The sequence below is a fragment of the Talpa europaea genome, assembly GCF_964194135.1.
Source record: "Talpa europaea genome assembly, chromosome: 12".
In the NCBI taxonomy this organism is placed as follows: domain Eukaryota; kingdom Metazoa; phylum Chordata; class Mammalia; order Eulipotyphla; family Talpidae; genus Talpa; species Talpa europaea.
The window spans coordinates 78256994-78269354 of NC_140079.1; the positions used below are offsets into that span (position 1 = coordinate 78256994).

The 12361-nt window shown below is 50.9% G+C and overlaps 1 protein-coding gene across 2 annotated transcripts in view; it reads right to left on the reverse strand.

Moving 5' to 3' along the window:
* Positions 1 to 11332: 11332 nt before the first annotated feature.
* The window catches only part of EIF4H (eukaryotic translation initiation factor 4H), a gene marked incomplete at its 5' end in the record, with an annotated part of 29709 nt that continues 28680 nt past the window's right edge, over positions 11333 to 12361 (reverse strand). For both annotated transcript variants that reach the window (XM_084249610.1, XM_084249609.1), the window contains one exon: positions 11333 to 12097. In XM_084249610.1, the coding sequence (XP_084105736.1) occupies positions 11958 to 12097 (140 nt within the window). In that variant the 3' untranslated portion in view covers positions 11333 to 11957. The remainder of the gene's footprint in view (positions 12098 to 12361) is intronic.

Below are 12361 nucleotides of genomic sequence, written 5' to 3' on the forward strand. Positions count from 1 at the left end.
GTCCGCTCCTGGCCACCCTTCCTGCGAGACTGTGATGTGGGGCGCTCTGTGGGGGTTGGGGGAGAGGGAACTGCAGGGTGACCTCTCGAGGCCTCTTGAGTTGTGTTCAGCCCCACCCCCACCCCCACTCCGCCCTCTTCCCTATCTGGTCCCAAACCCAAACCCCTGACCCACAGGGCCATCGTCGCTTAGTGAGTGTTGGAGGGTTCTGGAGACCCACCACACAGTACCACACGCACCTGCACACTCCCATACACCCTTAAGTCCCACAGACTCGAGGCAGTGGTTCAATTCATTTTACAGATTGAGAAACTGAGGCCCAGGAACCCTTAGCTGCTAAGTGGGAAGTCAGGGATCAAATTCTGGCCTCCAGGCCCCAACTCAACTCCTGCAAACCAGGCTTGCGCCTCAAGATAGGAGTCTGTGACCCCTTCCAAACAGGAACCTCAAGCATTCCCCATCTCTCTTTAGGGTTCTGCTCTGCCCCGTCCATGGTCTTCCAGGGAAGCTGGGATTGAGATTCCCATTCTTTAAATACTTATACACCCGGACTCTTCCCATCCTGGGAGCTAGGAGGAGAGAGGTGAGCCTGAGAGTTTGAGGGGAGAAGAGTGCTCCAGGCAGAGGGACTCAGTGGTGGGGGGATGGGCTAGGAGGGCAGGGCAGGGGATGCACCAGGGTGCGGAGGCCAAGTCCCGGCCAGCTGGCAAGGCCGGGCCCTTTCCCAGTCTCAGAGCCACATAGTGGCGTGATTGTCTTGGAAAAGTTGCAGACAGCCACGTCCCAGGCCTGGCAATGCATGTACTGACCGCTCCAGGACCTTCCAAGGAGAGTCACTGCAACAAGGACTCAGACCCCTTACGAAGGCCAGGGACACAGCTGGGGATTGGGACCTCACAGCGGCTGTGCCCTGAGGTGGACATGGGAGCCCCCACTTCTGATGGCCCTGCCACCTCGGTCCCTGTGAGGAGGGCTTCTCCTCATTCCACAGCTGGGTTTTATTTATTTATTTATTTTTTGTTTTCACTAAGGAAAAGAGCAAAAGGAAAGAGTGATGTTTGCACCGACACAGGCAGGCAGGAGAGCTGCCAGACACAGGGCTTTAGGGGGAGGCCTCCTCCTGCTTTGCGCTCCCCCAAGGCCGCCCCCCTCACTAGCTGTGTGGTCTTGGCAGATCTTGGAACCTTTCTGAGGTGTCTCAACCCCTGTGGCAAAGATGACAAGAAAGTTCCGTGTGGTGCTGAGCCTCAAGAAGGAAAAATCACGGGGAAGCCGCTTCTCCTTCCCCAAAGGGTGGTGAGTCATTGGGGAAGTGGGTGTTTCCAAGCCTTGTGACCAGGAGTTGCCACATGAGGAGAAAGGAAGATCCCCTCACACACACCCCGTCACCTCCTCTTCTCAGAGCCTGGGAGCTGCTCCCTCACGCTGCTGACCCTCCACATTTCTCCTTCGGTTAGGCCTCTTTCTGCCCCGTCAGGAGATTCACTCACAGACACATGCACGGGCCACACACATGCTCGCCGGATGCGGGTGTAGCACTGGCCACCTCTGAGCTCGGCCTGCCATTCAAGGCCCTGGCCAGTGGCCTGCTGACCTCGGCTGCCTGCTGGGCTGTCTATCCCAGAGAGCCCGACCACAGAGAACCCCTTGCTTCCCCGACCTGCTGTCCTGGGGACACTGGGAGGTGGCCCCTGCCCTGGTCCATGTCTACCCAGCTGGCACTGGGTTGGGGGAGCCTGAGAACCAAATCCTGTCCTCACTGCTGGACCAGTGTCTCTGGCCTTTGGTGGTCCCTCTGTTAAACAGGGAGGGGAGATTATGACACATCCGCGTGTGGCCACATGAAGCCCAGGGTCAGGGGACGCACGTCAGGTGCTAGCACAGGCGGGCACGGGTGGCAGGGACTATGGCTTGCCACGATCCCGTGGAAGGGGTGGGGCGGCCGCAGCCTGGTGAGCCAGAGCAGGAGCTGGCTGAGCGGCCTGCCGGGAGCAGCGTGGAGCAACTCGCAGATGCCTGCCCTGCCTGGTCCCCAGAATCACAGGCCTGGGGCCCCAGGCCGCCACCTTGGGGGGCTGGGAGCTGAAGGAGAACCGTGGCTCTGGCCCAGCTCCTTGGTCCCAGACACACACTATGTCACCTGGGAGATGCCAGCTCCTCTCTGCCTAGGGAGGTGCAGAGGAATGAGGACCTGCCCCAGGTCACCCAGTAATCAGTCACAGAGTGAGGATGCCAACCCAGGGCAGGGGGCTCCACAGGCCTTGCTCCTTTACCCCCTTCTTATATTACATATTTAACAATCAGGAAATATTTTTCAAAACAAGAGATTAATTTGGCAAACACTCTGTGCCCGCCCCCCAGACTGCGTGAACCTGCCATCTTGTCCTGCAGGCAGGGTGGATGAGGGTGGGAGGAGAGGGAGCCAGGCCCCAGGGAGGCCCCAGGGGGCCAGGCAGGGCTGGGTGGGGTGCAGAGGGCGGCCACAGTGCTGGCTCTGCAGGCCAAAATAGCACAAAGGGAAGTGGGCAGTTTTCATATGAACAAGGTTTGCACAAGCGGCTGTGGGAAAGCCCTGGGCTGGGCCTGAGAGCAGCAATCTCTGAACCTACCCCACCCCCCCAACAGCCCGGGAAACCATCTTGCCTATTTTCCCAGCCCGTCCGATGCTGCAGATGGACAAAATGAGGCCCTTCAGGACTGCAGGGCAGGCTGGGGGTGGGGTGGAGTAAGAGGTCCCACCTGGGAGCCCTGAGAAGGTTTAATCCACCAGACTTTGGGGCCTGCTCTGTTTTCTAAACAACCTCAAGCTTCCAGTGAGGCTGGCATCAGAGAGGCCTTTAACGGAGACTCTTAACGCTCAGGTGGCCGGTGCAGAGACCCAGGAGGCTCTTGTCCAGCTTCAGAGGCAGGGGGTGGCAAAGACCAGGGCTACTTGTAGACAGAGCTGGATGCCAGGCAACCCCCAGGTCTCTAGGGCCCTTAGACTCTGGCAGAGATGATGAGGGCTGGGCAGGGATAGCAGAGACAGCTGCCCCCTCTGGCCTGGGCCAGGACCCGGATGCATTTGCCTGCTGTCTCCCCCATCGACCCACAGCCCCGTGGAAGGGGTTTACAGACCCACAGCACAGATGAAGAAATGAAATCACAGGCCTGGGCTAGAGAGCTGTTGCTCTGGGTCCTCGGATGCCCCCTCTAGTCTTGGGCAGTGACGGGACCACAGTGGGGCCCAGGTGTGTTTCCCAGGGTTGCGTAGGCTGGGCTGGGGAAGGTGAGGGCAGGAAAGTGGCTGGGGCCCAGAAATGGGTTGCCACTCTAAGAGCCGCAGGCCAGGGAGCTAGAGTCGCTGGGGAAGCACTGGGGCCAAGGGAGGGGCGCAGGACACCCTGACATCTTGCCACCTACCCCGTGGGTCAAGTGCTCCTGCCAGGCCATGAGGGCCAGTCCCACCCTTGGTTGTCGGGCCAGGCTCCAAGCACTCATGGGAAAGGCTTACCTGGGAGTTGGGAGCTCCTCACAGCGGCCACCCCATCCTGAGCGCACCCACACACCTGCCTGAGCTGAAGCTGCAGCCACAGACACTGGCGGACAGCAGGCAAAAGGGCGGGCTTCCTGTCAGCCCCGGAGTCATCCCTCACATCCGCTGCTCGGCCGGACAGGCCCTGCCTTTAACAGAGACCAATGGGGGAGGAAGAGGAGAGACTAAGACTGAGAAGAGAGGGACAGAGACGGTGAGAAAGACACACAGACACTGAGAAATGAGACACACAAACGTGGGCACAGGGAGAACAGAAAGACACCCCCCCACTCACACACCCTAACTGTATGAACAAGCAAAGATAAACCGCAAAGAGGAAGAAGACACAGAGTGACCGGGAGCGAGAAGAGGGTGGTGCTCACACATAGGTGAGGGGAGGGCAGGGTGACAGGAGGAGAGACCCGCTTCCTGAGAACAGCAAACACAGGACATACCCACACTGAGCACATGCGCAGAGGAAAGCCAGGGAGGAAGGGAAGCAGAGAGGGCTAGGAGACAGAGCCAGAGACACAGGCAGGGAGAGTAACTCACACAAAAGCATACACACGTCATACCCAGAGGCCCAGGGAGAGAGAGAAGGAGAAAGAGAGAGAGAGAGAGAGACCCAGAGAGCAAGACAGATGGACACACAACTTGGGCTGTCGGTGGATACAGAGATAAGCGGCAGATGCAAGTTGGGGGCAAGACAAACCATGGAAAACGCACAGACGATGGGGAATGGACAGCCACAGGCATGGGAGGAAGCAGGACAAGGTGCCAAGCTGAAGGACAGATGGAAGGACAGACTGTTTCAGCCCTGAGCTGCATCTTATTTGCCCCATTTTCCAGATGAGCTCATGGAGGCGCAGAGTCCATTGGGGGCAGGCTGAGGGTGGGGCGAGAACAGGGCAGTTTGACCCCAGGCCCCTCTGACCAGTTGCTGCTCCTGTGCCAACTCCTTCCCTCCTGGAAGATGGGGGTGACGAGAACTGCCTCTTCCCATGTGAGAGCTGGAAGGGAATCACCTACTGGCACCTGGAGAGCCAGTACTCACGGATGTCATCCTCAAGGACATCACCTTACTGCCCAAGGCGATCAAATTATTAGGGGCACCCCTCCCGTGAGGGCCCCTGATCCCTACCAGTTTGACATTTCAGAATCTGGGCTGCGTGGTTGTGGGACTCTGTTATGCCTGGGAACCCTGATTCTCCTGGTCTGGGAGTGGTTTCGTTCTGTCCCAGTTCCGGGTGGCTGAGCCGGGGTGGCAAGTCCAGGGTGAGGGTGGAAGCTCAGACAGGAGGCCCAGCCCAATGGAAACAGCAAGAGAGGTCCCAGGCCGCATGCTGCTGCCACCTAGTGGAGGAGAAGGGCAGCACATGAACCTGGAGCTGGCTTGGGGGAGTTCAGGGGCCTTCGCAGCCAGTAGTGTGTTCCCATTCCTGTATCTGGTGGGTTTAGGACTAAGCTCAACCTCATCCGACTGCCACGCCTGTGCCATCACACCACACCCCTTGTTTCATGTCGGGTGATGCGAATGCAGCATTTAATTTCCATGGTAACTTTTCCAGCTGACATCCAGCTAGTTTTCCTAAACAGGAGACGAAAACCTGAGGCTAATCTGCATTTGAACCAGGACCCCAAGCCTCCAAAGTTCATTGTCTTTCCACCATTCTGAGTGCAATGTCCACCTGCCCCACTGCTCCTCACAACCAGGATAAGCCTGATCCAGTTCCCACCAACCCTGGTCTCTGCATCCGCTCAGGGGCTCCTGACCCTCCGTATGTTCTGCTGAGATGACATTACTCTATGCGCCCAGATTCCTCCAGGGGGTTCAGCAACAGTAGGTGCAAAAGTGACCTCTGACCTCGGATAAGGTCTCAAGATCCACCGCAGTGGGACCAAGAGCCTCTGGGCCCTCTGAGCCCACTTTCCAAAGACCCACTTTGGACCCAAATAGGAGATTCCTTCTCACGTTCCAGGCAATTCTCAAAGTCCTCTAAGTTCTATTCTATTTGTGAAACATTCAGTTGTGATTTAGAAAATAAACAATTCTAAGCAGTTCATGTTCCGTTGTAAACATTTTAGTGCCACTTAGGTGTTATTTTTTTAAACAATTCAATGGTTTTCAAACTATTATATTAAAATATTTTTAAAATTGAGGCATAATTGATAAGACATTGTATTAGTTTCAGGTTTAGAACAATGATTCAATGGATGTATATACTGAGAAATGCTCACAAGTCTAGTTAGCCTCCATCACTTTTCAGCCGTAAAATTTTCTTTTATAACAACTTTTGAGATCTGTACTGTACTCAGTAACTCTCAAAGATGCAAGAGAGTTCCCAGAGAGTCTGATTTGAAGAGCATCAAGTATGCAACAGCAGCATTATGACCTACATGGGACACTTCCAGACTTATTGTGTACTGGTATATTTTGACCCTGATATGCACACCTTCCACCCCATCTGTTCTCTGTATCTATGGACTATTTTAGATTCTACATGTGTGGCCAAGATTGTTCTTAATGCATATTCTATTGTCACATCTTGTTTATAATCACATTTTCTTCATCTGTCTATCTACTAGGTTGCCTTCCTGTAATTGTAAATAATGCTGCGATGATTGTGAGTGTGTATCTTCTCGAGTTAGTGTTTTTGTTTTCTTCAGATACCCAGAGATGGAATTGTTGGATCATGCCATGGTTGTTTTTAAGGAACACCCTGTTTTCTGGAGTGGCCCCAGATTTACCACCCCACCAGCTGTGCACAGGGGTCTCTTTTCTCCACATCCTTAGCAACACCATTGTCTTTTTTAACGATGGCCCTCCTGCCGGGTAAGATGCTATTTCACTGCATTTTGATTTGCATTTCCCTGATTAGTAATGAACACCTTTCCATATCATTTTTTTTAAACTTGTGACAAAATACCAAACAAAATTTACCATTTAAACCATTTTTAAGTGTGCAATTGGTGGCATTAATTACATCCACAATGTTGTAAAACTATCACCACTATTTCCAAAACTTTTTCATCACTTGGAACAGGGCTATTAGGCTTCGTAGTTCACAGCTGAGTAACAGTTGTGTGCACATTGTGACAGAAGCAAGTTACCTAGGTAGTAATCTCCAGACAATGCCAGGGCTGAGGATTGATATTCTTCAAGGGCTGATGCAGAATTATGAATTTCCTTTCCTTTTGGTAAGAGGCACCTTGAGGTGGTACACATCATTCTAGAAGCTCCAGGAGCCCACCTGTAGAGTTATCTGATTGCCACACCCCAACTTGAGGTGCTAGTATCATCCCCACACATTTTTGGCACTTTTCTACAATCATGGGTAGTGATACCCAATGGAACCCAAATATTCCATTTTTCTGCACCTCTTCCCTCCCCCAAATAACTATTATTTCGGGAGGGGATGGATGTCAGTCTTCTGTGTAATTCTGAAGTATTTTGCATATTAAAAAAGTATCATGCTCTCTGAAGCATTTGGGGCTTACTCCCCTATTTGGGGCTTACTCCCCTCTGCTACATTTGCCGTGACCCTCATCGTTGCTGACTTACCTCATGCCCTTCGTCTGCGGACAATTTCATGGTGTCTGAACACATCCTGCGACTGTAGACCTGGGAGGGGAGGCCACTGGGCTATCGGCTAAGGCAACACTCCATTTTCAAGCTAATTTCAAGAGTGGCTGCACCCATTTACACTGTCAGCTACAATACCCGAGAGACGCACACGCTCCAGCAACTGGTTTGTTGGGCTGCTTGCTTTTTGCCATTTGAATGGGCACAAAATGTTAGTCTTTATTTATAATCCTCTGATTGCTAATGGTGCTAAAACATCATTTTGGGCCCATGTTCTCCTGTGAGATGTTAATGTTTCACTAAGTTTTCTATCAGGTTGCTTTTATCCCCCTGCCTATTTGCAGGAACTCTTCATATACCCTCACTTTATTTTGATAATTTTTAAAAATCTAGTGAGCATACTCTTTATTTCAATAAAGTGTAATGCATATGAGGGCCTCCCTCATGGCCTGGGGGTTAAGTCTCAGTGCTATCACTGCTAAGGCCCGAGTTCCATCCCCAGCCAGGGAGATGACCCATATGGCAGCAGACCTCTCCTGTCTCGCCCACTGCTCCCCTCTGTGTCTCTGGTGAACCCTCTCACCCCTCCCATACCTCTTGCCGACACCCTGGTTCTTCCACACACACACACACACGAGTATAATACATACTAGAAAGAATTCTACCAATTTCAAGGAATCTTGGTACAATTTACAGAATCTCTGGGCTGCCAAAGAGCTGCTTTCATCCCCCTCTCCCCTCCCTCCCTTCCAATACCATTTAAACTTCCAGGCCAATAATGATTTCATAAACACTAACCTTGTCTCCCAGTGAATTAAAAGAACAGGTACTGGAAATATATTCTCTCTGGTGTCCAAAGTGAACACCAAGGAGATGGCCACTGTGAAATAGTGTGCTATTATTTGTATATTTAGTATTTTAGAGGGTGATTACAAATTGGGTAATTACAATCCACTAAGAGGGTGATTAGTGGATTGTAATTATCTTCATTATTTTAGTTCATTTTCAGAACAAAAAAATTGCAAAAGGAACACTCAAAGTTGGCCAACCACACATACAAACACAACATTGTTTAAGATTGGGAATCAAACAGATGAGCAAAGCTCCTCAGCAGAAAAGGCCTGGACAGCCTCACCTGCAGAAAGCTCGGGAGCCCAGCGGCCTGTCCTCTGAGCACTCTTCCCTCAGGGGTATAGAGCAGGCCAGGCGATACATGTGGCATGCACCATGGGTTACTATTCTTTTCTGGAAGCTCCTTTAGAAAGTCTGGGATGTGACACCCAATCCACTTCCCCTCCTGACTTCCCTGAGAGCACCCTGGGGAGGAGCTCCTCGGGGAGATACAAGGGGAGTCTTGATGACCCCACTCGCCCAATACCATCAGCTCAGGAAGGACCATGGAATACCAAGGTTGTCATTCCAAAGGGAACCTTCTAGCGAGCCTCAAGCTTGAGCAGGTTTACAAACTGAAATTAGTTTCTCTTGTCCTAGACTAAATAATTGCTACCCAATAACTGCTTCATTGAAAAAACCAGGCCAATTCCCTAGAAATTACAGAATTCGAACTTCAGCATTCAGGTGGATACAAGGTCACAATCCCGACACCTTCCTTCAAACATATGCCTCCTGCTCAATGAGACCTCACTGAAAAAGCTGGACATTGTAAGTCATGATGGGAAACTCAAGCTTCTAGTTCTCTCCTATTAGGACCTGGAGGAACAAACTGACCCAGGACAAAATGGACCCGCTTGGCACTCCATTCAGTTGTTTCTCTGGAGCCTCAAGAATAGTATAGAGGGCCTCCCCGGTGGCGCAGCGGTTGAGGGCTGGGTTGCGAGGCTGCCCGCGGCCTCTGCGGTGCCGGTTCTATCCCCGGCTGCTCCCGGGCCACCAGAGGAGGGTCCCACATGGCGCGCAGACCCCTCCTGCCGCCCGCTGCTCCCCTCAGCAGTGTGCTTCGGTCCCTCTGCCTGCTCTGATCCCCGCTCTGGCTCTGGTGAATTCTCAACAAAACAAACAAAGTACCCAGTACTTGTATAAATAAATAAAAATAAATCTTAAAAAAAAAAAAAAAAAGAATAGTATAGAAACCAGGGATCACAGACCTGCCAAAGCCCATAAACGTCTTCCTTACTCAGTACTTACTGATGGCAGCAGGTACATTAAAGAAACTTATGTATTTATAAGCCAAGGATATAGGTACTCATGAGAAGCAGTAGTTACCAACTTACAGCAACATCTGGGGGAAAGGCAGGGCAACAGCTGCACAAGTTTCAGTGATAAGAATCCTCAATCATTGGGGGATCTAGATAAGCCTCCTTCAAGGATCTTCAGAGCTGGGAACTCAAGGACCGTGGCAGTGTCTTGGAGTCATGTTCCAAGTCTCTGGCTTCCAGCCCCAGAATCCCGCATGCCCTCCTCCTCAGGGTTTCCCCCCTTGGAGACAGCAGCAGACAGTGCATCCCCGGCTATACACTCTGAGCTTCGGGGCAGCCCAAGCACATAGTCACCAGGCACCTTCCAGCCTGTCTTCTACGGATCTAGCCACAGTCAAGGGTCCTACCTGGAGGTGAGTGAAGGGAGCACAGTGAAAGGGGGGGCCTCCCAGACACTGAAACCCAAACCACTGAAGGGCAAACTACACAGCAGAGCCTCCCTGACCATGACCTGCTCGCCACAAAGCAGCTCCCACCATGGCCACGACGAGCACCGAGACTTTCTTCTGAAAACAATTAAGGAGTTGACAAAAGTGGGCACATGATGAGCAAGCACTTGTTTTCTTCCATCTTGCGGAAAAAAACCAATTCTATTATCCAAAAACTCCTGCCAGACTAACTGGATGTAGGGTTTCTATTAGGAAAGTTACACTTCTAGGAAATGGGGGTGGGGGTGAGGTGGGGTGGTTTTGGCATCCCATGTCTAATCATCACAAGTTATAAAAACAATTTCACTAATCTTGTGACTTCTAAAAGATGCTCATCTCACAGCACACTTCTCTAAATTTGGGACGTGCCTCCCAAATTAAATTTCAGAAGCAGCAGAGAAGAGCTCAAAATAAAGACAAGCATTAAATATTACGTAAGGTTTCTTTTATTTAAAAGATCATTCACAAAATACCATATCCATAGATTTACTTTGTCATATAGCTGAATGTGTTAAGTGTTTGGAATTTCATTCTTACATTTAAAAGTCAACTGGATTGCCCAGAAGTTTAGATGAATTTGTTTTGTTCTTAATCTTTCCACATTGAAGATGTAAGTAGGTCATCTGAAAGCATCTGGTTTGATTACAACCACATAATGCATGTCTTTCTTAAGTTAAGTATTGGTGTTATACAAATGGTTCTTATTTCAGAAGCAGAGATGACAGGTGGAAGGAAGGAAAGGAGGGAGAGTTCTGTGAATTGCTGAGGCCTTATAACAGAGACAGAGGAAGAGAGGCCAAGGGTGCCGGCGAGCGATGAACTGCCATCTGAGCACACTGCGCGCACGGGCTGGGCTCCCTCGGCCCTCCAAGTCATGCTGGGGAGGGCTTCTTTTCTCAGGGGCTCTAGCGGCTTGCTGACCCCAAATCACTCCCAAAGGGACAGACTGGGACTTGGGTGTTACAGAATTTGACTTGTTCACACACGTGTTCAAGCGCAAAAGCTCATAATGCCCAGTCTCCTAGCCCCAGGTAAAGCCGAACACCACACAGAATAAAATTTGTCCCAAGGATGAGATCCAGTAACTTACTGCATAGTAAAAATTTCAGTTCATCAAGGAAAAGAGCAAAAAAGAGCCAAATTCTAGGCTCATTTTCACCATAAAATTGGGGGATGGTGGGAAGCTTAGTATCTCATGTTACTTACACCAGGGAACAGAGAAACACAAGGGGGATGCAAAACACAGACAACAGGGATCTGCGAAAAAGCAACATGTGCACTACACAGCCCAGCACAGCTCTCCACACCAACACCCTCAGCCCCCACAGCACCACTGCCTGGTGGAAACCAACACGCTGGCGGCTCGTTGCCCCCAGCCAGATGTCGGCGCCTGCGATACAGCAGTGCCGGACAGCGTTCAAGGGGCAATGATGAAACCCGTGAACATCGTGATGCACTCAATTTCCTTGTAGGTGAACCCCCCACCAACATTTCACATTATTCCTTTCAGTTTGGCTGCTTGAAATGTGAGCCTACTCTGCTTAAACAATCTATTTGGGGAGGAGGTGATGGAGACAGGACTACCTATAAATAGGGATAGGAAGGACTTTGCAAGGATCAACAGATTATTTTATCCTTGTTCTGAAAACAAGGTGCCTTGAATTCTGTATGTTGACCACAGCCAATAAAATCAAGACACTATCCAAGTTGTGACTTCTCTGTTCTCTTGGCAGCCACAGTAATACAGAACTCAACATGCAGTCAGAAGAGAAGCACTGAGAAAACCAAAGGAAGCAACTGGAATCTGGCCAGTGTGCCTGAAGTAAAAGAGAAAGCAAAGGAGAAAAATGAGGTCGCACCTCAATCCAAAGAAGTCCACGTGGTGGCTGCCTTTGTCCCTCTAAAGAAACTCATGTGCTGGAAGGAAGCAAGGAGCAAGAAGGAAAAAAGACAGGAGGATAAATGGCGAAGGAGTGGCAGAAAAAAAAAAAAAAAGCACAAAACAGGCACTAGCTAGATACAGCAAAGCCAAGGATGTACTAAAAACCACTTGTTAACTGCTGACATGCACTCACAAGCTCTGTGTTTTCCTTGTAAGAAAGGAGGACAAAGGTCAGGCGCAGGAATGGTAACTGCAGGACTGCCGGTCCAGGGGGGCTAGCCAGTTGTGGTCTTGCTCAGGCTCCCCCATACCCCATTCCCTCCCACCCGAGAGCTCATTCTTGCTCCTTGTGAAAGACTTCCTCTCTGGGTCTGGCTCCCCCGAAGATAGCAGAGTTGGGGTTGGCTACTTGATTGAGGGGTGTTGCAACTGTTCGGGGTTTAAGCTGGAGCCGTGGTCTCTGTGCTCTTTCCTCTGGAGGAGTAAAAAAAAAAGAAAGAAAAAAGAAACAAACATGGTTTACCAAGCACAGATCCCACCTCCCAGCTGGGCAATAGCAGACTTATGCTGATCTCTAGAACCAGCCCATTTTCTTTCTTTCTTTTTTTTAAAGATTTACCCATTTACGGGATTCCCTGGTGGCGCAGTGGTTAGGCGTTGGGTTGCGAAGCTGCCCGCAGCCTCTGCAGCACCCGTTTGATCCCCAGCTGCTCCCTGGCCACCGGAGGAGGGTCCCAC